Source organism: Gracilinanus agilis, chromosome 4, assembly GCF_016433145.1.
Source record: "Gracilinanus agilis isolate LMUSP501 chromosome 4, AgileGrace, whole genome shotgun sequence".
Lineage (NCBI taxonomy): Eukaryota > Metazoa > Chordata > Mammalia > Didelphimorphia > Didelphidae > Gracilinanus > Gracilinanus agilis.
Window position 1 is genome coordinate 309,310,444 of NC_058133.1, and position 25,396 is coordinate 309,335,839.

Here is a 25,396-nt window from a genome sequence, read left to right on the forward strand (position 1 = left end):
AAAAAATGTCTTGTAGTTGTGTCAATGTCATATATTCCAAACAAGAATTTATTAAGCAATTACTATATGCTCTTATGCATAATATAGTTTTCTGTATTTGTCCTTCTCAACATGCTCAAATGCTTTGTTGCCTTTATCTGAGATCATGATTTCAACTACTGTTTTTTATAGTTTCCTGAAGCGTAATAGATTTTGCTCCATATGCTCATTTTCAGTCAATGTGGCTCATGTTTGTAGTAAACTGGTTTTTAAAAATAAAAAAAATTAAAAATTAAAAAAAAAAACCCTTACCTTCTGCCTTAGAATCAATAATATGTATTGGTTCCAAGACAGAAGAGTGGTATGGGCTAGGCAATGGGGGTTAAGGGTCACATAGCTGGGAAGTATCTGAAGTCAGATTTGAACATAGGACTTCCCATCTCTAGGCTTGGCTCTCAATTGATTGTGCTACCTACGTGCCCCCATGTGTGTTCTATTCTTAATCAGGAAAAATAATGAACTCTTTAAGCTGTCATAATATTTAAAAAATGACAATGAACCTGGATTAATACAGTAAGGCTATAGAATTTAAATTACAGTGCATTTAATTATTTTTATTATCTTCTGCCATTTACATGTCAGTCCTATATATTATTCTTTTCAGGTCTGGACCTAGCCTTTCCAGCTTCTGTTCATGACAATGTAATTTGTAGTAAAATATTTCAAATTCTTTACAAAAATGAAGAAATTGTTATAAATGATGTTATGATCTTCAAAGTTAAAATGCTATTGGATGAAAAAAAGGTAAGCATCCATACAAATAAAAAAGTATTTTAAAGCATTTAGTCATCATTTGTGTTTTCTATACTTATTCAAAGTAAACTTTACAAGTCATTCATTTCTTTTAAGATTGAAGAATCCCTTGATGAAATGAATTTCCTGTTGTCTTTAGATCTTCACTTCACAGACACAGATTATTCGTAAGTATTCAGATAAGACTATTAAAATTCCTGGATTTGCTATACATCCCTAAGTAAAAAATGGAGATTTTTTTTTTGATACCCATTTCCTTCTTCCTAATTTTTTTTCTGTATAAGGGGCACATAGAACATTAGGCCTGGGTTAGAAAAATCTAAGTTCAAATCCCACCCTAGATACTTGCTAGCTGTTTGTTCCTTGAGCAAATTACATAGTATCCTCAACTACAGAATGTATATTATAAAAAAACACCTTTCTCACAGGGTTGTTTTGAGGATCAAATGATATAATATTTGTAAAATGTTTAGCATTGTGCCTGTCACATCAGAGGTCCTAAATAAATATTTGTTCCCCATCCCCTTTTTGGTAACAATCACCTTATAAAATGAATTAAGAAATACTATTTGGATTCCTACCTGTTCCAGATGAAAATAATATGCCACGGTTTCACATATTACATGACAGATACACGAGATTACATGAGATTCCGGTGATAAAATTATACAATATAAAAAGTATGGGAAAATTGAACTCTTTGTATCACTGTACCTTAGTGGAGTGATGAGGATGGAAATTTTCATCTTAACAATACTTTTTTAAATTCACAAAGCATTTTTTCTCACAATAACCATTTTAGGGACAAAGTGCAAGTAGTATCATCATTTTCAGTATAAGAAGATCTGACTTAATATATACTTAATGTTTTTGGTTCTCACAACAACCTTACACTTTTTAGAGGTGACTTTATCCCAGTTTCATTCATGAGGAAATTTAAGCTTTGAAAGTTTGTGAATTTATCATGGTCAGTAAAAATCAAAAGTAGGAATTTAAGCCTAAAATTCTAGACACAAAGTTCAATGTTCTTTCTGCTACAGCATGTTAAGCCACACCTTAGAAACACATAAATAAAGTTAATTATTTTTAGTCTAAGTTTATGAGTATCCCTGATTTCTCTCTGATTTTATGATAATCATTTTCAAAACCTCTAAGAAATTTAGAAGTGATTGTCCTGACTTGTCTACCTAACTAGATTAGCTGCACTATATTTTAGAAAAGTCTTAACTGGGAACACTGTTACTTCCTAGACTGCCATGTAGAAAGAATTGTAAATACAGTGAAATAGTTTTACTTGTTATTTGTTGTCTCTTCCAAATGCTTTTCTCAAACATTTTTTAAAATCTCATGTAAAATGACACTGCCTTATGTTATTTCTGCATTTACTCCATCTTTAGTATCACTAATTTATCCCAATCCTGAGAGTTTCATCATGACAATCAAGTTCAGTGACATTAAGGAATCAGATTCCCATATTATAACCACTGTACACTGTACACTTTCGGTGCTCAAAGGAATACCTTGAAATTTTTCTTGCTTGTAGCAGTAGCCAAAGTTAAGAAATTGTTCTCTTCTTTATACCCAGAAATATTCCATATTTGTTGTTATCTAAACACTATATTGGATATAATTCTTGAAATTTTTGTTGCAAAATTGTTAACAGATATAATCTCTCTCATTATAATCAAAATTTTCTCCTTCATTAAAAGTTATCAAAGCCTCCATCAGTAGCTTCATTATTTTAATATTTCAAAATTCTATACAATAGAATAATTTGAAGTACCTTTAAGAATTTTCCAGAATTAAATTTGTCCTGTAATACATTGATTGGTATTATCTTATGATGCTAATTTCTGTCTAGTAGAATTTCATTGTAACCCAAAAGACTTTATTATCAGACAGCTTTAAAAAGACAATTCATGCTTTAGGTACTGTTAACAGTGATAATGAGATTTAAGTACTTTCTCATCCTTGGAGGATAAATTGTTATCCCATGTATCTTGAGTGCTTTTTAGATTATTTCTCAGTATTTATTTTGTTTATTTTTAAAAGGTAATTAATAGTTATTTTTACCTAATATTATTTTATATTTATTCTTTAATTCTTTTGTTACTAACTTTTCTAAACCATTTCTGTACTTACAAACAAATACGTTGCTTTTTATAGGGCAGATGACTTGAACTCCTTGCAACTAATAAGTAGCCGAACATTGAAGCTGCACTTTAGCCTCCATAGAGGCCTTCATCATCATGTTAATGTTATGTTTGATTATTTCCACCTTTCTGTTGTGTCTGTTACAGTCCATGCATCATTGGTTGCACTACACCAGCCACTAATAAGGTAAATTCATCAGATCCCCTAAATCGCAATGCTTTTTTTCTTCTTTAGGAAGAAAAATGTAACAATGTATAGTTCATAGGGATTTTTCAAAATATAGTGATATAAATTATGCTAAAATAATTATGTAATTGATTTTTAAAAGATGAGATTTTAAACTTTTAATTGTGTAGATATATCATGTGATAATGTTTTTTGATCCAGACATTTTCTAGTAAAAATTTGAGGGATCTTAGGACAAACCAAGGTTGTTCTGTGTAGTCCATTTATATACCTTTTCCTTGGCATAATCATGCCAAAATAAAATTCTCTTTTGACTAGACTATCTTATTGTATTTGTTAAGACTTAAGAAAACAATATTTTAAAACCTCCTTCAGTAGTGCTATCCTATGTTTAACAAAACCTTTAATGTCAGAAAATTAATTTTATGTCTAAACACTAATGCTGCAATAAAAGTTCCTTTCCCTTGTTCTATTTACAATAGAGATATTCTATCTACTGTATATATGCTCCTTATATATTTTAGCTACAAAATTTCCTGTCTTCCTTTCCTCCCATTTCTAGGTTGAATAATTCCAACTTCTTTAGCCTTTCTAGCTATATGGTATTTTGATATTCCAAAATTTTGATGTTTAAAATTAATTGCTAAAATTTTCTATTTCATGTACTTTTCTAGTTATGTAGACTAGAATTTGTCCTAGTAACTCTTACCTTCTTTCTTAGTATCATTTCTAAGACTGAAGATCAGCAAGGATCACAATAAACCCAGGTCTTTCTAATTCTCTATCCATTATGCTACGTAGCTGCCCCTGTGATAAATTTTTGAATAATATTCAGTTTTGTGTATCATATTTGTGTATCTTCGGTGATGTTTTTACTCTCAATTGTGAAATTCTCATTTTTATTTCTGTTGGATTATTTCAGTTCTTGAATTATTTAAAAATCTTATACCATCAGCGGCAGCATGGCATAATAGATAGAACATTGAATTTGGAGTCATTTAAACCTGAGTTTAAATCCTACTTGACTTATAGCTCTGGACAGGTTGGTTTACCTCAGATTGCTTCAGTTTCCTCATCTGTAAAATAAAAGTATTGGATTAGGTGACTTCTAAGAGCACTTCTAGCTCTAAATTGATGATCCTATGAAAAATCACTAGGCATTAAATAGTAATAAATTAAGTTTCTTTAGGTAAAAAAATATATAAAATATTGTTTAGTATCTATGAAAAGAAGTTATCCAGTATGAAAGTTAAAATATGAAGATTCTCTAAAGTTTTCACATGTGCAGTATCATCCATCTTCTTTATTTTTATAAAACCTCCATTACAACTACTTGATGTTCATAATAGAATAATTTTTAAATGTATGTTACTTCAAACTTCTTTTTATAGAAGAAACTCTTAATTAGATGACCCAGTTTTCCAAACTTACTGAGGCTATATGAGCAATGCAACAATAGTATATATACAAACCATCCATCAAATGCTTATTTTGATGGCCTCATTAAGTTAGCGAGATGATAACCAGATCACTGATTTTAAATATGTACTTCCTCTTGCAATGCAACAGTTTTTGCCAAAGGCTAGTAGGAGAAAGGGGCAGCTGACCTCTATAGACATGGATTATCAGAAGAAGACTAATGGCTGAAAGAAAAGTTGAGGTGCCTTCAGTAATTGCTGTTACTGCCCTTCCATGGAGCCTTATATTCCTCTCTTGCTAGAGTTTGCCTTGCCATGAATGCAGAATTTCTCTCTTACTTTTAATCTGCTTATAAATCAAATTGGAAGTTTGGAAGGAGGCAGCAGACAAAGATAGTGGCAAAACTTTTTGCTGATGGTACTGGTGCTGGTCCTGAGGTGATGTTAAAGATAAATATTCCTCACTTTGAATGCTTCAACAGATTTTCCCTAAATATATTTATTATAGATTTTTCTTCCAAGCATGGTAAAACTAGCATGAGGATTTCATATTGTTTCAGTGCTGCCCCAAACAAACAAATAAATATTATTAAATAAATTTAATCTGATAAACCTAAATAAATGTTGATTTAATTATTTAAATTAAGTTCAAATTTTTCTTACGTATTCTGCTTTCACATGGTGTATTTCTTGTTCTTGAGTCTGTTACTTTAATGAATTTTTTATGAAACAATAGTACTAATACTAAATTCTGGAAAATATTTCACAGTGAGTAGAATTCACAGTGGACTTGAAGACCTTATTTGCTATGATAGTGACATTTTGGTTTTGGTAAATTAAAATTGTTTTTGTATATGAAATCAGCTTTTTGCTTATGGCAGTACTGATTTATTTTTTCCTTTTTTGCAAATGGTCTAAGTGCATTAATTTGAAAAATATCAGTACTGTGTCTTATTACATACAGTAGTACATGATAGAAATGCAAATATTGTTTCCATAATGGTGTTTTTCTTCATAGAAAGGGAATTTTATTAGTTTGTGCTACTGTATCTGTTAGAATTGAGATTGTGCCTAAAAAAATTTGTAGACATTATTTTCAAGCCTTAAAACATCCCATTTCTGGGTGTAGATCAAATAAATCCCTTCCAGCTGTACATCTCTGATTCTTTGATCCTATGAAATTACCCCTATTTCTGGAGAAATTAAGATACCAAATGCTTTAAATGCTTTTCCTCATGATATTTAAATTATGACTCTTAGTTCCATAGACCTTGGCCTATATCAGAATAGCAGTATTAAATATAGCCATCCCTCACTATATCACAGTTCACTTATCAGGACTTCATTGTATCATGGGTTTTTGAAAAAATATATGCCTAATTCTTTATCATGGAGTTAAACTTATCACAGCACACTATTGACTGATGGAATGAAAGGTAACCAACCCCAGTATTATGTTCGGTGTGCTGGATGCTGATTGACTCAGTTACTTTAGGTTAATAAGAGGGTGGAAAAAGTTTATAGAGAGTAGGAAGAGTTTATAAAGCCTCAAAATATATAAATAATAAAATAAATATAGTGCTGCTACTTTGTGGATTTTCACCTATCACGGGGGTCTCTGGAATGTAATTATTGAAAAAACAATGATTTTAAAATAATTATTCCCTCAGCTTTCCTCGTCCTGTGAAGAACACTTGGTTAAATAGGAATGCACCAGCACAAAACAAGGACTCTGTGATTCCTACTCTTGAAAGCGTGGTCTTTGGAAATAACTACTCAAAACAATTAACTCCAGATGTAAGAATATTGTTTATTTAATATTTTTTCCTCTTTTTATTTCAGAAAAAAGAAATAATACAAATGTTTTCAATGAACTGTAAAACTTGGGAGAATTAGAGTCACTTTGGAGAATAAACATATTAATGGACTTAACCATTTGAAATTCAGAGTTTGGAAACCATCAGATGATTTCATATTCTGAACGTCAAAACTTTAATATGACATTAGGGCCTAGCTTAAGATAAATATTAAATAGATAGAAATCTTTTACAACCTCCTATCTTTGTCTCCTTTCCACAGTTATTTCTTGTTCTGTTAACAAAACATTAGCAGCCTAAGAAATGCTTTTGGGATAATTTATCACACTCAAGATTGTACTCTTTTACAAAATTAATTAAACACCTTAAGTCCCTTCAAAAGGTGGTTACCATATTCATTAATAATAATAATAATAAACATTTATATAATGTTTGCTATGTGCCAGGTACTCTGCTTTACAGATATTATTAAATTTGATAAAAAAAATATTAGAAGTTAGTGAGATAATGAGTCAACCAGTTAATGCTGGCTTGGTAGTTCAGATGTTCCCTCTGATTCCCAAAAGCAACAATTCAAATATAAACAGTTTTTACATGTAATATAAAATTTTGTAATTAAATTAGATAAACCTTTGCTTCTATATAATTCAATTTAATATATTGAATTATATTTAATATGCTTAAATGACTTCTGTTAACAAAATCAGTTGTGTTAAACTTTACCTTAGTCATATTTATGGTTTAGAATTGCCAGAGATTATTATAAATGATTTTAATTTTAAAATAAGAAAAATGTAGATTTTATTTTTAGGTAGTAATATTTTGTCTTAATATTTTTGTTGTAGGGATGCAGTTTTATGATTGCAGAATCCTTTTTACAGCATGCCTACAATTTCCACTATACACTTTGTGCCAGTTTGCTGCTAGCATTCCAGGGATTACACAGCTACTTCCTAATGGTAACCCAAGAGCTTCCTTCTTGTCACAGAATAGATCTGGGTATGTTGGAAGTAATGCAGTCTTTTTCTATGCTTCCAAATATTTTATACCTGATTATATTGTTTATTATAGAGACACATTGCTATACCTTTCACATGAAAAATATATTGTTCATAAATTATATTTATCTCTTAATCATTGAATCTGAATATATGAAAAAGTATTTTACAGTCTTTAAAAAACCACCTCTCAGTGATACATATTAAATGAATGTATGAAAAACTGTATGAAAATATATGAAAAAGCTACATGAAAAACAAAGTACCTTTTCCTTTGTAATACTGAAAAAATAAAAGCAGGAAGTAACATTATGAAACAAATATAGAAACAATATATATAATATATATATATACATATGTTATTGAGATTGATAAAACTAAAATGTTTATTTTATGGTTGATTTTTATTTTTATGTGATAAAAATTAGTAACTTAGATAATTTCAAAGGCCTTAATTATGTAAACCCTATATCCTTTTGAAGAAATCCAAATGTTTCTATTTTGATTGCTGTTATTTTGTCATATCATATTTTCTGCCTACTCTCCTAAGCACCTTAATCTTTTAACAGTATTTAATGCTTTAGTGGGAATCATTCTAAATATCCCATAGATGTGAAAATATTTCACTTGAAGTTACATTTAAAGTATGAAAGAAAAAATGAAAATAAAATTTAATTAAAAAAAGATAAGTAGCCTATTTTACTGTTATTTTTTAAATAGGTAAACCATAAATATTTTAAATAGATCATCACCGAACCTCTCTGTAGTCCAACTTTTTGGTTTATTATTACAATAGAGATAACTGTGGAAATAGCAAATAGTTTGCCTTTATATTGTCACAAGCAGTTAAGTCATCTTCATAAAAGAACCAGTTCCTTTGAGGAGGGAAACCAGCCAAATTAGTTTTTTATTTGATTCAAAAGGTTGAACCTTTATGTACATATACACGCCATGTTTATATGTTAATAAACATTTCTTCTTGGCTGTGTATTATCCCTCAGAATAAAAAAGAATAATGTTAAAGTTTATTATTAGCCTTTAGGTCATTTATTATTAGACAAATTGCTTTCTTCCCCGCCCCGAATGTGTTCTTTGGATGAATCCAACATGTAAAACACTAATCGAAAGTGTGTTCATGGTAGTAGATTAAAATCACCTTGACTTTTTTGTGTTGAATTAATATTTGTGATATAGATTTAAAAGCGAAATTTTAAGTCATTCAGCTTACTAATATAATTTTACATTTAAAACAATAGATATTTCAGAGAGAAAATTATTTCCATTTTCACTCAGAGAAAATATATTTACTAAGACCAGGAAATTTATAAAAGAAAATGACATAATAGGTCATCTTTCTCAGAGACAAAAATGTATTCCAAATAGAAAAAATAGCAATCTCTTCAATTCTCACTTTATGAAATAGGCTTTTTAAAATTTATCTTTAATAACTATTTCTTCTTAGTAAAAATCCAGATTCTAAAGATTTTTTCTTTTTTTTTTAAACCCTTTTGTCTTAAAATCAATACTAAGTATTGTTTTCAAGGCAGAAGAGTGGTAAGTGATAGGCAGTGGGGGTTATGTGACTTGCCACTGCTAAAAAGTATCTTGAGCTGGGATTTGAATCCAGGACCTCCCATCTCTAGGCCTGGTTCTCAGTTCATTGAGCCCACCTAGCTGCTCCCTCTTTTATTTTTTAATTGGCAAAGTGAAACTGGGAGTAACAATCTAAAAGTTCATATTTCAATTCAGGACATAGTCCCAGAGATGAATAAAAAATTTCTTTATTCCTAACTATGCATTTTAAATGGTTTATCACATAATAGTAAATGTAAAAATAGAATTCAGTCTTTGTTTGCTAAAGCAATTTTTAAAAATCATTTGAATAAGCATATGAGTTTTGAAGTATAACTTATACCATGAGATTCACTTTTTGTTTTTCAAAGGCATTTTAATGTTTGCGTTGAGTAAATATTTGTTGGTAATACTATATTTTTCTTAATCTTTCCTTTTCCTATTTATTAGCATACCCCTTGTTTGCCTTGTGAATTTTTAGTCTCTTTTTGCATGCATCTTTTAAATAGATTTCTAAGAAGTCTTATTCACTATTTAAGATAAAAGTAATTAACATATAGACAATTAACATCTTTTTTATTTTTGCAAAATAATAAGATTTATTTAATAATATATTTCCATACTCTGTAGAGACTACAAATTTTAAAATAGACATTTTTTTTACTTGTATAGAATATTGAATTTACTTTTTTACTCTTGGATTTGCTTTTACCTTTTAGCATGAATTTTCAAATTCATATATATTTCAAAATCTGAATTTCATATAAGGTTTGGAAAATGTTCCAGACCCGTCTGAGGTGAAGAAAATCGGAATGTTCCCAGGATTTAAAATAATGCCTTGATTTCTTCTCTCTTTTTTGCATTTTTATTTTCACTTACAAAGATGATTTTTTAAAATTCACATCTAATTTAAAAGTGGTGATTAAGTGAGAACACTGGGGTTCTTGAAACTTAGGTTCTTGTCCCCAATGCCATTAATCTTTTTTGAATAAATCAAGTAATTTCTTGGGTCATTAGTTTCCTCTTCTGTCAAATGAAGAAATGGGATTAGACCAAGGCCCCTGCCAGCTTTAAAATTCTTTTAAGTTCCTTGAGGACAAAACCTTTTTCATTTTTTCATCTTTATCACCAACACCTAACATACTAATAAGTGTTATTTATTAATAAATATTTGTTCAATTAGAAGTGAGTGAAAAAATGCTTCCATATAAACAAAATAGAACTATTTTTATCCGATGTCACTTAAATTTTGAAGAAATTTAAATTAAAATAAGTAACAAGCCTTAGATTTCAACATCATCCTTAATGTACACATTTTAAGTAATAATGTGCTTAAGCTTACCAATCAATGAGCTCTGCTTTACTGTCTAGTCTTAAATACTACACTGTAAGACCAGTGATAACATTTATTACTAACTTATAGGCAAATTCTAATAAATTACATTGAAAAAGGAGTATAGTAACTAGTCATGTGTGCAATCCTTATAACTAGCCAAAGCCAGCATGCACGTCCTTTACGAGCGCCTTCTCGGAAGAAAATGTCCACGAAACCAGAAAGACACAAATATAGGTATGTTTTTTAATAAAAATTAGGATAAGTAACCTCATAGAATCTTTAGTAATACAGAAATTCTTGTTTTAAATTATTATAAGAAGTTTATATGCCAATGAATTATTTTCCCACCTTTAATAACAGATTTTGGTTGTTTAGTGAAGCAGAAATTTTTATTATGGCAACTTTCTTCATTTGAATCAGATATCCAAGGAGCAGAATTAAGTAAATTTATTATTTTATACTATGAAATGGTAAATATAAAAAGTATGTCCTTAAGGATCCCTTAATGACCCTTTCAGAATTCTTTTACATTCTTTCTTCTTTCTGGATCATAGTCACAAGTTGCATTCAGGAACAGAGCTACTATGTGGTGACTAAAGGACATTAAGAAACTCTTTTTAAATAATGTCTATGCTATAAAAATTGGACTAAACTTAATTTTTCTCAGAATAGTTCCCCATTAACTTTGGGTTGACTCAGTGCTAAGAAACTAATCTACACAACAGAATTAAATCAGAAGACATGCTGAAATAACTTGAGTTTTGGTTATATTTTAATATAAATATAAAATAGCTCCAGTTCAAGAATTACTTTTTACTCAATAGATTATTATAAATGTTAATAAAAATTGCTTTTTTTTTTTTTAACCCTTACCTTCCCTCTTGGAGTCAATACTGTATATTGGCTCCAAGGCAGAAGAATGGAAAGGGCTAGGTGATGGGGGTCAAGTGACTTGCCCAGGGTCACATAGCTAGGAAGTGTCTGAGGCCAGATTTGAACTTAGGACCTCCCATCTCTAGGTCTGGCTCTCAATCCACTGAGCTACCCAGCTGCCCCCTAAAATTGCTTTTTTAAGTTAAAGTAACAGTCCTTATTTTGCCCTTTGAAGACATTCATAATTCATTTCAAAAAGCAACTAATGGTAAGATGGTAGGGCCCTCTCAAGCAGATGAAACATTACAAGACCTTCCATGAATGGTTAAAACTATGGAAATAAACAAACACCTGCTGACCCCATGAATAACATGATTATCTTGTACATACATATAATAGAGTTTAATTGATAAACACGTAGTAAGACATTACCAACATCTCTTTAACCCCCTGAGAGGGATAAGGGGGAGCTACTGTATACATTTAATTAACATTTCTCTGTGGGAAATATTATTTAAAGGGGTTTTACATCAAATTAAACAGGTAATTGGTGTCATATGAAAACATGTCAAGTTCAGCCAACTTTTTCCCCTTTAAAAATATTTAACTCTTTATAATGACAAATTTAAAAATGAAGAGCTAAAATCAGAACAGCCCTTTTTACATGTTTCCTCTGCCAAAAGTTAGTTTATATATACATATATAATTTAATATATAAATATATGTATATTTAAATTGGCCCCATGCCACTGAAGCAGCTAAAAGTTAACAGGGTTTCAAAATAAAGGAAGGTGGAATAAGAATAAAAGCTGAAATTCTATGGATATTTTTCTTTTGGCCTTAATTTTTATGTAAATTTCATTAAAATATCCATAAACATTTTTAATGTGTATATTTTCTACATATCTATAAATATATATTTTTGCATTATAGAAATTCTTACCAAAAAGATACTTTGTGGTGTCTCTGTGGTCAAAATAATTATGGATTCATTTTCAATGACATTGCATCCAATTAGTTTCCCTTAGTTTCATGAAATCTTAAAATATGTCTTTGATCCATTAATTTAAAATTGGTAGTTTTTCATTTTATTTTATGGGCCCATATGTATACTCTTATACAAAAAGTTTTTTCAGTCAGGCTTGATTTTGGTTCTAAAATAACAATTGAAAGATACTTTTAGTGAATTTAAAAGAGTGAAGTACAAATACAAGATAATTTAAAACATACCTTCATTTGTTGGTTTGTTTTTTCAATTGAAGTAATAATTTAAAATAGATGTGTCAGAACACCTATTTAATCTGGCTGAACCAGATTAAAATGGAATTATAAAATATTTAACAAACAAAATAAAAATGCAATAAGACAACAGATAATATTAATATGTAGGGGCAGTTAAGTGGCTCAGTAGATAGAGCACTGGCCCAGAAATCAGGAAGACCTGAGCTCAAACTTGGCCTCAAGATACTTAATAGCTGTGTCACACTGTGCAAGTCATTTAGCTATATTTGCCTCAGTTATCTGTAAAATGAGCTGAAGAAAGAAATATCAAGCCACTCTTGTATCTTTTCCCAAGAAAAAGCCCAAATGGGAACATGAAGAATGGGACATAGGGGGCAGCTGGGTGGCTCAGTGGATTGAGAGCCAGACCTAGAGACGTGAGGTCCTAGGTTCAAATCTGACCTCAGACACTTCCCAGCTGTGTGACCCTGGGCAAGTCACTTAATCCCATTGCCTAGCCCTTACCAGTCTTCTGCCTTGGCTCCAAGATGGAATTTAAGAGTTTAAAAAAATGACTAAACAGCAACAAAAATTAATAAGTTTTTTTAAGTCAATATGCATCCTGCTGCATGCATGTTTTAGTGGCCCTTTTCTCTAGTTGAGTTTGATACCACTGATTTAAAACACCTTTCAATGAATTTTATAAGACTTTTATTTGAAAATTCAGTGAATTCATTTTTAAAGATGGGAAATTAAAGATTAAAACTGTCTTTTTACTTTACATGTTTTTGCTTTGTATTCATTAGTCATTTTCAATTTAGAGAATTATGCATATTACATAGAAAGTAACAGTAAAGAAACAGTAACTTCAAAAACTTTTAGAATGTCTTTTCACTTTATTTTTTTGACAAATTACTTAAACTTTTAGAATAAAAAATGTCCTTATTTTAGTATTGCTTAACCGGTAGGTCTGTCAAATAGAATGTATTAGATTAAGTATAAAATTTATAAAGTAATTTTTAAAGATTATGCAAATCCTCATAATCTACAGCTACCAACAATAGCCTTATCTCTTGAATATAATCATTTAATTTAGTTCACAATTAATTTATCACATTTTCTACATTCACTGTATTCAAAGTTATTTGAATGAAGGGACAAACATTTTAGACTACCTTTAAAGGTAGGAAATTTCCCATGATTGAAAATGAGGAAACAGAGTTTTCCTGTAACTGAAATTTATAATACTGGGTTTACAATTTGGCTTTTTTTTTCACCTTCACAGAAGCTAAAGATACTGTTTTAGTTTTCTAGGTAGGAAGTCAATTAAGAATAAAAATTACAACTATACAATATCCAAACTGAAGTGCTCTTATCTACTTAAAGTGCTCCATTAAATTCATATTGGAAGTACTTTTAGTTCATGCTGCCTTCATCCAGGTATTTATAATGTTTATTACACAAATCTAGATTAAACTATCCATGTACCTTCTTCAGGAATACTTGATATGAAATATATCTAATTGATAAAACATGAAATTGGAAAATATTTCATTTAAAATAATTTGTCAGGTTTTTCCTAAGTTACATAGCATTCCAAGTTTATTTTAAGTTTGATTCTGTTGACAAAAGTTTTTCAAGATGTATGTTATTTATAATGATATGCATAATAGAGAATGGTAACCTTTGACTGAAGTTGAGTAAGTCACTACATGAGTATCATAGATATTTTTATGGCAATATTAGTTTTAAAAGATACTATATTCTTCTGTTATTTTAGAGCAGCAATTTAGAAAATGGTTATCTTTTGAACTGGTATAGTTAATGTCCCTATGAAAAATGGTAAATTACATCTGTTTTTACTTAACTTTTTAAATCTAGCTTAGGAATTTCTTATACTTGTTTAAATAAGAAGAAAATTTAACTATTATTTGCAGAATAATTCTAAACATTCAAGTATTTCATCTATCTGTTCTTTATTTTATTTATTTATTTATTTTTTCCAGAAAAAATAGACGTAGAAGCTCGCCTTACCGAGTTATGTGAAGAAGTAAAGGTATTTTGGACTTCTCTTAAGAATCATTGAATTATTTCGAAGGTTTATGTCACCTTTTCTAAAATGCAAAGATATGGCTTATCTTATTAAAATAAAATCTTAAATTGGTTAGAAATTATTTTACTCTAGTATGAAATAAAATTTATGACATCTCAAAGTTTTATTATTGCCCTTTACTATGTAATAAGTAGTTGCAGAATTGAAATATATTTTTGAAAGGTCAAGATTTTAATTTTTATTCAGATAATTTGAGATCATTTTTACCCTAGATTTTCTGGGTTGATTTTATAAATTACTTTTCTTGAAAAAATATCATTTGACTACTTATAGTTGTTGTTATTGTCATTATTTAGAAAGAAAATATATGTTTATTTTCCCTATTAACAATGCTATAGCTGGAAGTTTTTTCATAATAAACAGCTTAAGTGTTGAAAATATTTATGCAATTTATTTTCATATGAATAATAGAAGGAAGTAGTGGTACAGATGGTTCAAAAATCAAATATATTTGTTTCTGGGGTGTGTGTTTGTATTTTCTTTTGTAAACTAAGCGTACGAATGGCCATATTGAATGTGAATACTTACAATAATGCTTGAATGTAGTATTTAGTGACTTGAAATATGCTAAAAAAGTTATTAACCCATTTTCCCAACCTGCCCTATTGCCTTCTGTCCCCCAGTCTATGCTAGAAAGAAATAGTATTTATAAACAGAAGTTGACTATCATCTCTGTGTCTTTTTATTGTATTTTTGACTTGCATCTAGGAAAAGTAAAGGAATGGGTGGAGGGGCATAAAACAATCTACTAGACTTCAGACTGGATTTTGGTTTATGTTTTTTAAAAATGATTTTTGCCAAAATGCCTTTAAAATCTATAGTCTTGTAACTGAGAACCTGATCACTTGATCACAATATTTGAGATACTAAAGTAAATTTAATCTGTAGGTCAAACTTCTTTAGTTTTGTTATGAGACTCAGGTTAATTGTAATATTTAAACACTTATTTATTTTATATAATATTTAAACATCCTTGGGAAAGAAGAGGCATAAAGTAATATATACCCAGAAAAAACACATTTTTTAAATTTTATTGTGCTTATCTAATTAATTGTTATACTATAATACAATGGGTGTGTGTGTGTGTGTGTGTGTGTTTTAACTTTAGAATTGGAGGTATTTAGCCTTTTTTTAGAGTTATCCAGGTTTAAATAGAGAGCTAGCCTTGAAGCCCAGAAGACCTGGATCCAAATCTGACACATACCAGCTTTGTGGCTCTGGGCAAGTCACTTAGCCTCCAGGCAGTTCTCTAAGTCCATAAGTTGCAGAGAAGGGCTGACCTAACATTGAGTACAAAGTTCCTTCACACCAATGAAGTCACAGATCCACCTCCATCCCTAAATTCTGCTTAAATGTCATTCCTTATTGGTAAACTGATACAAATGACATTTACAAACAAAATAGAATCTTTTCCTAAGAAATTATAAAATATCTTGTTAAGTATAATAGAATAACACCATCACATGATTTTAGATATACCATAATGTAAATTATGTCTTTAAAAGATTCTTTCTATAGTATAAGGCCACTCTGAAGTGGTGAGACTTTCAGGTTCATTTTTAGCCCTGTACATTTAGACTATATTATATAGTACTTGTAGAAAGTAAGAATCGAAATTTAATATTACAGAATCTTACATGAAGATTAAAAATCAGAGACCTGATCTCACATCAACAAGGTCTTTTTTTACCTTGAGCCAGTTGCATAAATTCTTTAGACTGTGAGCTCCTCAAGGGCAGGGCTTTATGTTTGCTTTTCTTTGTATTTTCCAGGCCTTAGCAGAATGCTTGACACACAGGAAACATTTAATAAATGCTTGTTGGCTCATTGATTAAATTTCAGGTTCCTTATTTATGCAGCATATATTAATTCAGAGGATCATTATCTCAACTCCTAATTATACTGATGAGTTTGGTTCCCCATATTTAGCAAGACTAGCTAGCTACACGTCTCCTCGTGGTTCAAGAGGTATCCCTGAGGAGTTGGGGGTTCTTCTCATTTGGATCAAGTCCTCTTTCTGCTGTGTTCTCAGGATTATCAGTCATCTGGGCTTAATTAGCTTTTGTTGTTTTTCATTCATATCCAACTCTTCCTGACCCTATTTAAGATTTTCATGGCAATGATAATGGAGCAGTTCATCATTTCCATCTCCAGCAAATTTTACAGATGAAAAACTGAGGCAAACAAAAGACTTGCCCCAGCGACACGGAATTAATAAGTGTCTGATCTTGGATTTAAATTCAGGAAGATGAGTTTTCCTGACTAAGCCTAGCACTCTATCCACTGTACCACTTTAGTTGCCCCTAATTAGCTTGAAGGGAATATTTTACTGAGGTGAAATAGTTAGTACCATTATAAAACATATCCCACCGGTCTAACAAATTCTACCATCAGTAGAGTTTAAGGGGAAATAGACTCAGGCTTAGAGAACACATTGGCAAAGGGGTAACTTACAATTCCTAAAAGGCCTTTTGCTTGGAGTCCTCAAGTTGTTACCCCTTACATAGTATAGATTTTCTTCTGCCTTCTTTGTAGAGCCTTGAATCTTCATTTAGAGCCTTGGCTCCTAGTACTGATTCTGTCATCCAGTTCTGAAGACACTTGCTGGTATAGAGATGGGTAGGTCAGAAGTCTTCAAAATTTCCAAAGTTCACAGAATCCTCCTTTAATCAAAAGATTTAGTTAGCATGCTCTCTCCTCTTAACCTATTCAAATCTCTTAGATTCTCCACATTATTCCTGTCAATCACATTAATTGATTAAGGACTTTTTTATTCATTTCACTTATCTAAATGATTAGTTGAGTTTCCCCTGATTAAGGTATCAGGGTACAATGTTTTATCATTCAATTTGAAATTAAGTGGTATGACTTAATATGATTTATTCATTCAACCTCTTTTTAAAGCAAGGGAATTGAATTAGATGGACTTTTAAGGTCCCTTTGAGCTCATTCAATAAACAGGCATTTATTAAGCACTGTATTCAAACTTCTTTGCTAAGTATTAGGTGGAACTGAGAACATTTTTCTAGAGTACATTAACTTGAACATCTTTTTAGGTAACAGCTCAGTTAATAAAACTCAGTTTTTTTTTTCCCTGTTGCCAAAACATTTCTTAAACATTAAAAAAATGTTTTCATTGTTTCCTAGGTTTTTGCTTTGTACCATTTTGTACCTTGTAGCTTGTACCATTTTGCCGTGTATTAAAATTTTAAAACTGTTCCAAACTAAAAACAAACAATAGGCTAGATTTACGCAGTTTATGATATTTCCCTACCTCAATGACTGTTTTTTTAGTAAGGTAGATTTACTAGAGAGTTCTTGGATTTCTAAATGTCTGTGCATAGTCTCCTTACAGTGCTGATGTTCAAAAGACTGAAACTACTGACAGCACCTTTTCTTAGGTTAATGGGAAAAAATGAAAAGAAAAATGCTAATTATTTTTAAATACTTGCTCTTATGAATAAAATTACTTCCATGAAAAAAATAGAATATTTGGAACTAAATTTATTTTATTCTTCTAAGAGATTCTTATTTTATTTAGCAGTTCACCAGCTAAGTGATTGCCTCTTTTAGTGGACTCTACCTTTCACAGTAGGTTAGTAGTAGTTTAACTTTTGTGATGTTTCCATGAATATTTCAATATGTGGAGTAATTTTATTGTCACTGTTAAGCAAGAATGTTTAGGATAACTACAGGGTTTAGAAAATTTCAAATCTCAAAAGAGTTAGAGCATACTTTAGAAGTAATTCTGTAGTCTTATCTTGTGTTTGAACAGAAAATGCTCTCCCTGATGACTGTAAAAAGTAGTCATTACATTCTTTTATTTGATCTCCAGAGTGAGAAGATCTGTCACTTATTTATGTAGACCATTCCAGAATGCTTCAGGCAAACCAAAATTTTAGAACCCTAGACTCAAAGAAGTCCCAAAACAGTAATTTACAAAAAAATACCAGTACTTTCTATGGAATCATAAACATAAGTTATCTCACATAGCTATAACCATGTATTTTAAAGTCTGTAATTATAAGATCTCATTAGTATCTCAAATCTTATTTATTTTGTTTAATCACATTAGTGTATTTATGTATAAAGTTACCCTGTTTTGTTGTCTGTATTCTTAGAGTACTATATTTTATAGAATATAATGTAGAAGATTTTCAGGTAATTTTTTACATCATTTGAGCTGTTATAATTTGAAACAATTTGACCTTAAAATTTTGCTCGAGATAATATATAAAACTATTAGTATTACTATTTTAAAAATGAAACAAATAAGTAGTAAAAGGTAAAAGCAGTGATGCTCTTATATGAAAACTAAGATTGTTCTCAACCTTTCTTTTATTTTGTAAGCATTTTTACACAGAATTGTGCTTATGTATTTAATAGTTCTTAGAAAATAATGGTTTGTGATTTTTTTCCCCCTTACAATTTCAGAAAATGGAAAATCCTGATGAACTGGCAGAACTCATAAATATGAATCTTGCACAGCTTTGCTCACTTCTAATGGCACTCTGGGGACAGTTTTTAGAAGTTATAACATTACAGAATGAAATAACAGCATTATTAGCACAAGAACATCATACATTAAGGGTAAGTATGAAATGCAGAACATCATGTTGAAAGTTGCCATTTATCTGCTAGATTATCTTAAGATATGAAACTTGAAGTTTATGAATACAGAAGTAACAAGTTCACACATAAACACACATCACTGAAATCTAAAGCTAGAAGGACCAGGGATTATTAGTGCAGCTATCTGGCCTCCCTCCTTTTATGAGTGGAAAAATTCATGTCCAGAGGATGAATCAATTCCCCTAAGGCTGTATAGGCATTTAGAAGCAGAGGCAGAAATAGAACCCTACACTCCTCACTCCTAAACCACAGCTTCTTTAAATTACATTATTCTAAAAAATTTAAACAGAATCAGGACACCACACACACAAATTTCAACAGTGTAAATAAAAAGATGACTAAAAGGTAGCCAAATAGTTATGGAGACCAGATAAGGAATCATTTCTTCCTAATGGTGAAGAAGGAGGTTACTGCGGGCAAAATATTGTCTATATTGTCAGTTCCAGTCACTGTCTGGTGTTGTCTTTGTTTGACTCTTTTATATGATACAAAAGAGAATTAATTTCCAGGGGGACTGGCATTTCCAGAAACAATTATGATATAGAAACAAAAGGCATTATATAGTTACTGATAAAGAGCCCATCATTGGATTTAGAGCCAAAAAGTACGTTAGAAATTGTCTAAGAATACTCCCTTCATCTTACAGATGAGGAAAATGGGTTTCCCATCGTCATTCATATAGTGACAGAACTAGTAATTCAAAACCATGCCATATGATTCCAGATCAATACTCTTTTTATGATACTATACTTCCTCATTGTGCTAATCAGTTTGACTCAGATTTAGATGATATTACTTTAATGAATCCAAGATCCCATCGATATGAATATATCTTCAATTTGAACAGGTTATAGTTTATCCTCACCTTATCTTAGATGATTTAAATCATGTCTTTTTATAAAGTTTTTCATAAAGAATGTAGGTCATGTATGGTCTTTCTGCAGTTCTTTCATTATTAGCATTTAGTGTCCATTTCCTTTCACTCTCTATACTTTTCACCTCATTTTCCAGCCATACACATTCTCAATAATATCTTTCATGCTATTTCAAATATACTTCACCTTTCATTCAGTCTTTTCCATTATCTTTTGCATCTCTTGCAGTTTTGAATGCTTCAAGAATGTAGTGATCCATATAATTTTCTGTTCATCTCTTAGCTTGGGTCTTTGAACAGCTATATAACTGATCTAAGATATAGGTCTTGATAAATGCTGAATCTACCCATCTTCCCTTATTTTATAATTTAGTTAATATGTTTCACCTTATTTCCTACAAAGCTCAGTTCAAGCATCACTCTTCATACCTTTTCTGATCCTCTCCCAACTTCCAAATTCTTAGTGCTCTCTTTGCTAGAATTGTCCTTTATTTTGTGTTTACTAATTATAATGATTATCAGTGTACATATTATTTTCTTGCTGGAATGTGAACTCTTTGAGTGCAAGTACTACTGTGTCATGTTTGTCTTTCTGTCCCTACCATCCAGCACAGTGGCTGGTATGTAGTTGGCACTCATCATTGCTTGATTCAATAAGTCTTTATTCACTTGATTTTTGCTTTGTGGATTGCTAGACTAGTTTCTTTTAAGTGAACATAGATCTGGTGTTCCTTGTCTCTATATGATAAACAGTGCTGTCTGGGAATAGGAGCTTCTTGGGAACTTTACCATTTAGAGCAAGCTAGTCTTCATGACACTAGTAAATATCTTTCGAAGACATTTATCTCAGTGTTTATACTTAGAGGATCTTTAAATAAAATTATTTTTTTCATCATATGCATTACTTGTGACAATATATGTCTATGCATTTTGTGTGACATTAACTGGTGTGGGAGATATTGAAAACCCCTAAGTCTGCCTTTTGCTTTGCTCCATTACATACTTTTAATAAAGAAGCAAAAATGGTGAAATCAACTTTTTGTCTGTACTGAAATATAGTCTCTAACAGAAAACACTGAAAGTCTACCTCTTTTCATCTCTTCCTTAGTCATATCTTTGATGTGTGTATAGAGTGTGGCCATAAAAATTGTATGGAAATGTAAAAGTAAGCTAATGGGACTGTAGTTGCTAATGCCTTTTCAGTCATCTATTTTTGTTATTCAATCCATGATCTTAAACTTTTTTTTTTGGAATCTTACTCTTTCTAGTGTCCTGAGATTCCAACTCTAAAAGTCTTTAAAATTGTGTCACCTCAAAAAATAGAATTTTTCTTTAAGGATTTGCTACTGTCTTAACTATTTTAACAAACTTCTTCCAATTTCTACTTCCTTAAATTAGGTGCTAAAGTGGTGAAGTCCCCACATGGAACTTGATGATAAGGATAAATGACTTCTTACCTTCTTTTTTATTATTATTGTTTTGTCCTAACAGTCCATCCTCCATGATGACTGTCAGACAGACTGAGGATTTTAATATGTGACTCAAAAAGTCAAGAAGAGGGCAAACTTAATGAATAAATATAATATTGGTTCTACATTATATGAAGAATTAAAATCATGTTTTTTCAAATACTTTGCACTCTGTACTCACCAGAAGCTTTTAAGTATTTGTGTATTATTTACATTATGTAGTGCTTAGACTGTTGTATTATATAACTGCTTCTTGGGTTTTTTTAACCCTTTCCTTCCATCATTGAATCAATACTGTATATTGGTTCCAAAGTGGAAGAAAGGTAAGAGCTAAGCAATGGAGATTAAGTGACTTATTCAGGATCACACAGCTAGAAAGTATCCAAGGATAGATTTGAACCTAGGACCTCCCATCTCTAGGCCTAGTGTAGCTACCTAGCTGCACTCTGCTTCTTTAATTCTTAATAAAAAGATCTTGGACTTTTCCTATCCTTGACCCAGTTCTTAACTTAGAAAAAAAAGATTTTTATCATCTGCTCTTGTTGACTAACCTTTCATTTTTAAAAATTGTGTTTAAAGTACATCATGTTTTGAGGAAGATAGATTGAGCTTGAGAAAAGTAAATTTTAAAATTTTGCGGCTTTTCAGAGAGCTTATTTTTGAGCATTTTTTAAGAGCACTTTGGTTGTGGGTGGCTTGGATTCTTAGCCAAATAATTACAAATTGTAGACAGTAATTAAACCTTTCAAATAATCTTTTTGAATAGTATATAATAGCATTATATTCTCAAGAAACAAACTTCATGCCTCTATTCAGAAGGGGAACTTTTACATTCTATCCTTATGATTTCTTCTTTGAATATCTTCACAATATACAGTTTCTACTTAAAGATAGCAAACTTATTGTTAATGTTTGATACAAAGATTACTCCTTTGAATTTTAAAAACCTCAGTAATTGAAAATAATTGGGAAAATCTGTTTAAGGGAAAAATTTGAATTGTTAATGTTTAATCATTTTAGTCACATCCAACTCTTCATGACCCCTTCTGGGATTTTCTTGGCAAAGATACTGAAAAGGGTTTACCTTTGCTTCTTTCAGCTTATTTTACAAATGAGAAAATTGAAGCAGTCAATTAGGTGATTTGCCAAGGGCCCACATTGCTAGTAAAATGCCTGAAACTGGATTTGAATTGAGATCTCCTAGTTCCAGGCAACTGAACTGTCTAGCTGCCCTGTACTAGTACTTTAAAACAAAAAACCATCTAGTGTTCTATTAAAAAGCTGAATCCTCTGACATTTCTTCAATGAGAACTCTTTAATAGTCAAGGTGGTGATAATTGATTTTCATAGTGATGACTCTGAGGCTTTGAAAGACCCAAAAGTATCTTATAACATTTTAAAATGATAAAAGTTATGTTCAGTGCCTTTGTTGTACTCCTATTAAATTTTTTTCATCATATGAGAAAAGCTAGATTGAATGGATAATGAAAGAATCATCACTTGTTTTGAATATTTTTCCCTTTAATTGTAATGAATAGACTCTTATAATAGCCTAACACTTGTCTGGCACATGATATAGGCATTTTGTAATTGCTTGTTTTAAAAGGTACAGACCAAAACAAGGAATAGCAGAACTAGTGAGTTTGTTACTCTGGTGATGCTGCCATAGAAATGTTCCCAGTGATTCCTTAGTACTAATTTCTTTAAGAATTGAAAGGCTTTTCCTTTCATTTCTTCTTTTCACAATAGAGTGGCATTTTAGGGAACTTGAGAGAATCTTGAGATCATTCTTTGATATAACTTTTCCTTCATAGTTAAAGAGCACAATAGTTTTAAGCCAAGTTTTTATATTAAAAAGTTGGAGCAAATTAAGGGATGTAACTTGTAAGTACTCATAGTGAAATTTAGTAGAAGTATAAAGTTAAAAAGGAAAATAAAGAGAATATATTTGTGTATAGTGACCTCTGCTGGTAGTCTTTTTTCTTTAGGTTTTAAAAATTATGAGCTAAAAGAAGCAAAGAATAAATCTGAATGTTAAACTCATTAGAATATAAATCTTCCAAAGTGGTACATATATATTTGAATAGATATGTATTTGTTCATTCTGAACTGTGTAACATCAATGATTATTATATATTACTTTTCTAAGAAGCTATATTTTCTTCAATTCTTAATAGAGCTGTTGAAAAATCTGTTTAATATTTTCACAAACTGAATTTTTATATCTACTCTTTGTAACTTCTTACACAAATAATAGGAAAGTAGAGAATTGAACTTGAGGACTTAAAACACTTAAGGGGTTTATAGGGATCTTTCCCAGCAGAAAAAAACTACAAATCAAGTCTAACTTTATTATCTTAGCGGAATTTGCCTTAAGTTAAAGAGAGGTGAAATGACTTCCTTAGGAGTTGAAACCAGGTTTTCCTGGCTCCAACTCTGTGTCACTTTGTTCACTATGCACTAGCACCTACTTAGGATCAATTTAAATAATTTTGTGACATTTAGCACAATGCCTGGCCCAGAGTAGCCACTGTGTGTAATACTTCCTCCCTCAGTGCCACACTGCCTCTTCTTTTACTTAAGCAGTGTTATTTGAAGAGGAGTCTTTTACTTAATAAGCAGCATTTTCTACTGAACAATATTTGTTGTAATTATAACTTTTTAAAAACATTTTTTGGAGACAGAGCTTTGAGGAGGGTTGGGGAAGGTCTTTTGCTATCATTCCCAATCTTTTGGGCTGTATTTGTTATTTCCCTACTCTACCAGATTTTCCTAATAAAATTAATTCTTACTTTGTGTTTATTAAAGAATTAGAAAAAAAGACAGGATAGCAACTGACATCTTATTACCTTCTTTGTTGATTTTTATAACTGTTTTTATTCTTATTCTTCAGGTAGAGAGGAAATTAACTTTTTATTAAAATTTTAAACCTTATTTCCTATAATAGTGAGAATCACCTTTTACAAAGCCATATGGATTTATATAGTTAGAGAATGTCAGTCCTTGATTCAAAATAGGATATTCTTCTAATTTCATGGCCATTCGTTATTTTTATTTTTAAATATATTTTGGAATTAAACCATAGCAAAAGGCAATCTTAATAAATGTTCCTCCTAAATCTTAAAAAATATTAACCAGTCTTTTAAATATTATTAAATAATCCTTCCCAGTGTGCTTATATGTCCATTCTGGCTGGGGAGTTCTCAAAGCTTCTTTTGAATCTCATTATTTCAGTACCTCAAGGGATCTGGTCTCATTTTTGTGTTTATTTCATCCATTGATAGACCTCTCAAGCTAACCACATTTTTTTTTCCCTATATAATTCTTGTTCTATACTCTTCCTCAAATCCTCTTAATAACGTCAACAATGATGTACCAAAGACTCTGGTTTTGTTTTGTGTTCTCTTTGATATTTCTTCTTTCATTCTTGATAAATGACTGGCCCAATTCCTTTCCTTGTCCTACGTTTCTTACCCTGATGATATTTTTAAAGTCATTTTTTCCACTTCTGTTAAAGTTAAGACATGCTTCAGCCTCCTTGTGCTCACTATACATCCCTCCGTTGCTCTCTCTGTCACATACTTGCAGTTCTTTTGAGATTGTGGTATTCCAAAATTTACAGCCAATATACCATCATCAAGAGAACATTTTTCAATAAAAAATGAGATTTCTTGTAGGAAAACAACTTGGGAATTTGTGTTGGAAAACAGCCTGTTGAAAGAACTGTGTAATTTTCAAATGTAGTTTGATCGGTTCTTTTGCTCCTACTAAATTTTGGGCACTGGTCCTCCCTTAGGACAAGAACTGGTTCATTTTTCCCTCTGAATTACCAACTCCTTAACACAGTGCCTGGCACATAATAGAGACTTAATATAAATGCCTATCAGTTAATAAATCAGTATTACGATACTTAAAATTCTTAATTCCATATAATCTGTTCT

The 25,396-nt window shown here is 30.7% G+C and overlaps 1 protein-coding gene across 5 annotated transcripts in view; it reads left to right on the forward strand.

The window, feature by feature from the left end:
• FAM135A (family with sequence similarity 135 member A) overlaps positions 1–25,396 on the forward strand; it is a 100,904-nt gene that overhangs the window by 20,261 nt on the left and 55,247 nt on the right. For 2 of the 5 annotated variants that reach the window (XM_044676021.1, XM_044676023.1), the window contains exons 3-10: positions 644–783; positions 889–959; positions 2,959–3,132; positions 6,221–6,347; positions 7,213–7,366; positions 10,430–10,507; positions 14,374–14,423; positions 18,915–19,070. In XM_044676021.1, coding sequence (XP_044531956.1) covers positions 644–783; positions 889–959; positions 2,959–3,132; positions 6,221–6,347; positions 7,213–7,366; positions 10,430–10,507; positions 14,374–14,423; positions 18,915–19,070 — 950 coding nt within the window. The remainder of the gene's footprint in view (positions 1–643; positions 784–888; positions 960–2,958; positions 3,133–6,220; positions 6,348–7,212; positions 7,367–10,429; positions 10,508–14,373; positions 14,424–18,914; positions 19,071–25,396) is intronic. The other 3 variants (XM_044676022.1, XM_044676024.1, XM_044676025.1) reach the window with 2 other exon arrangements.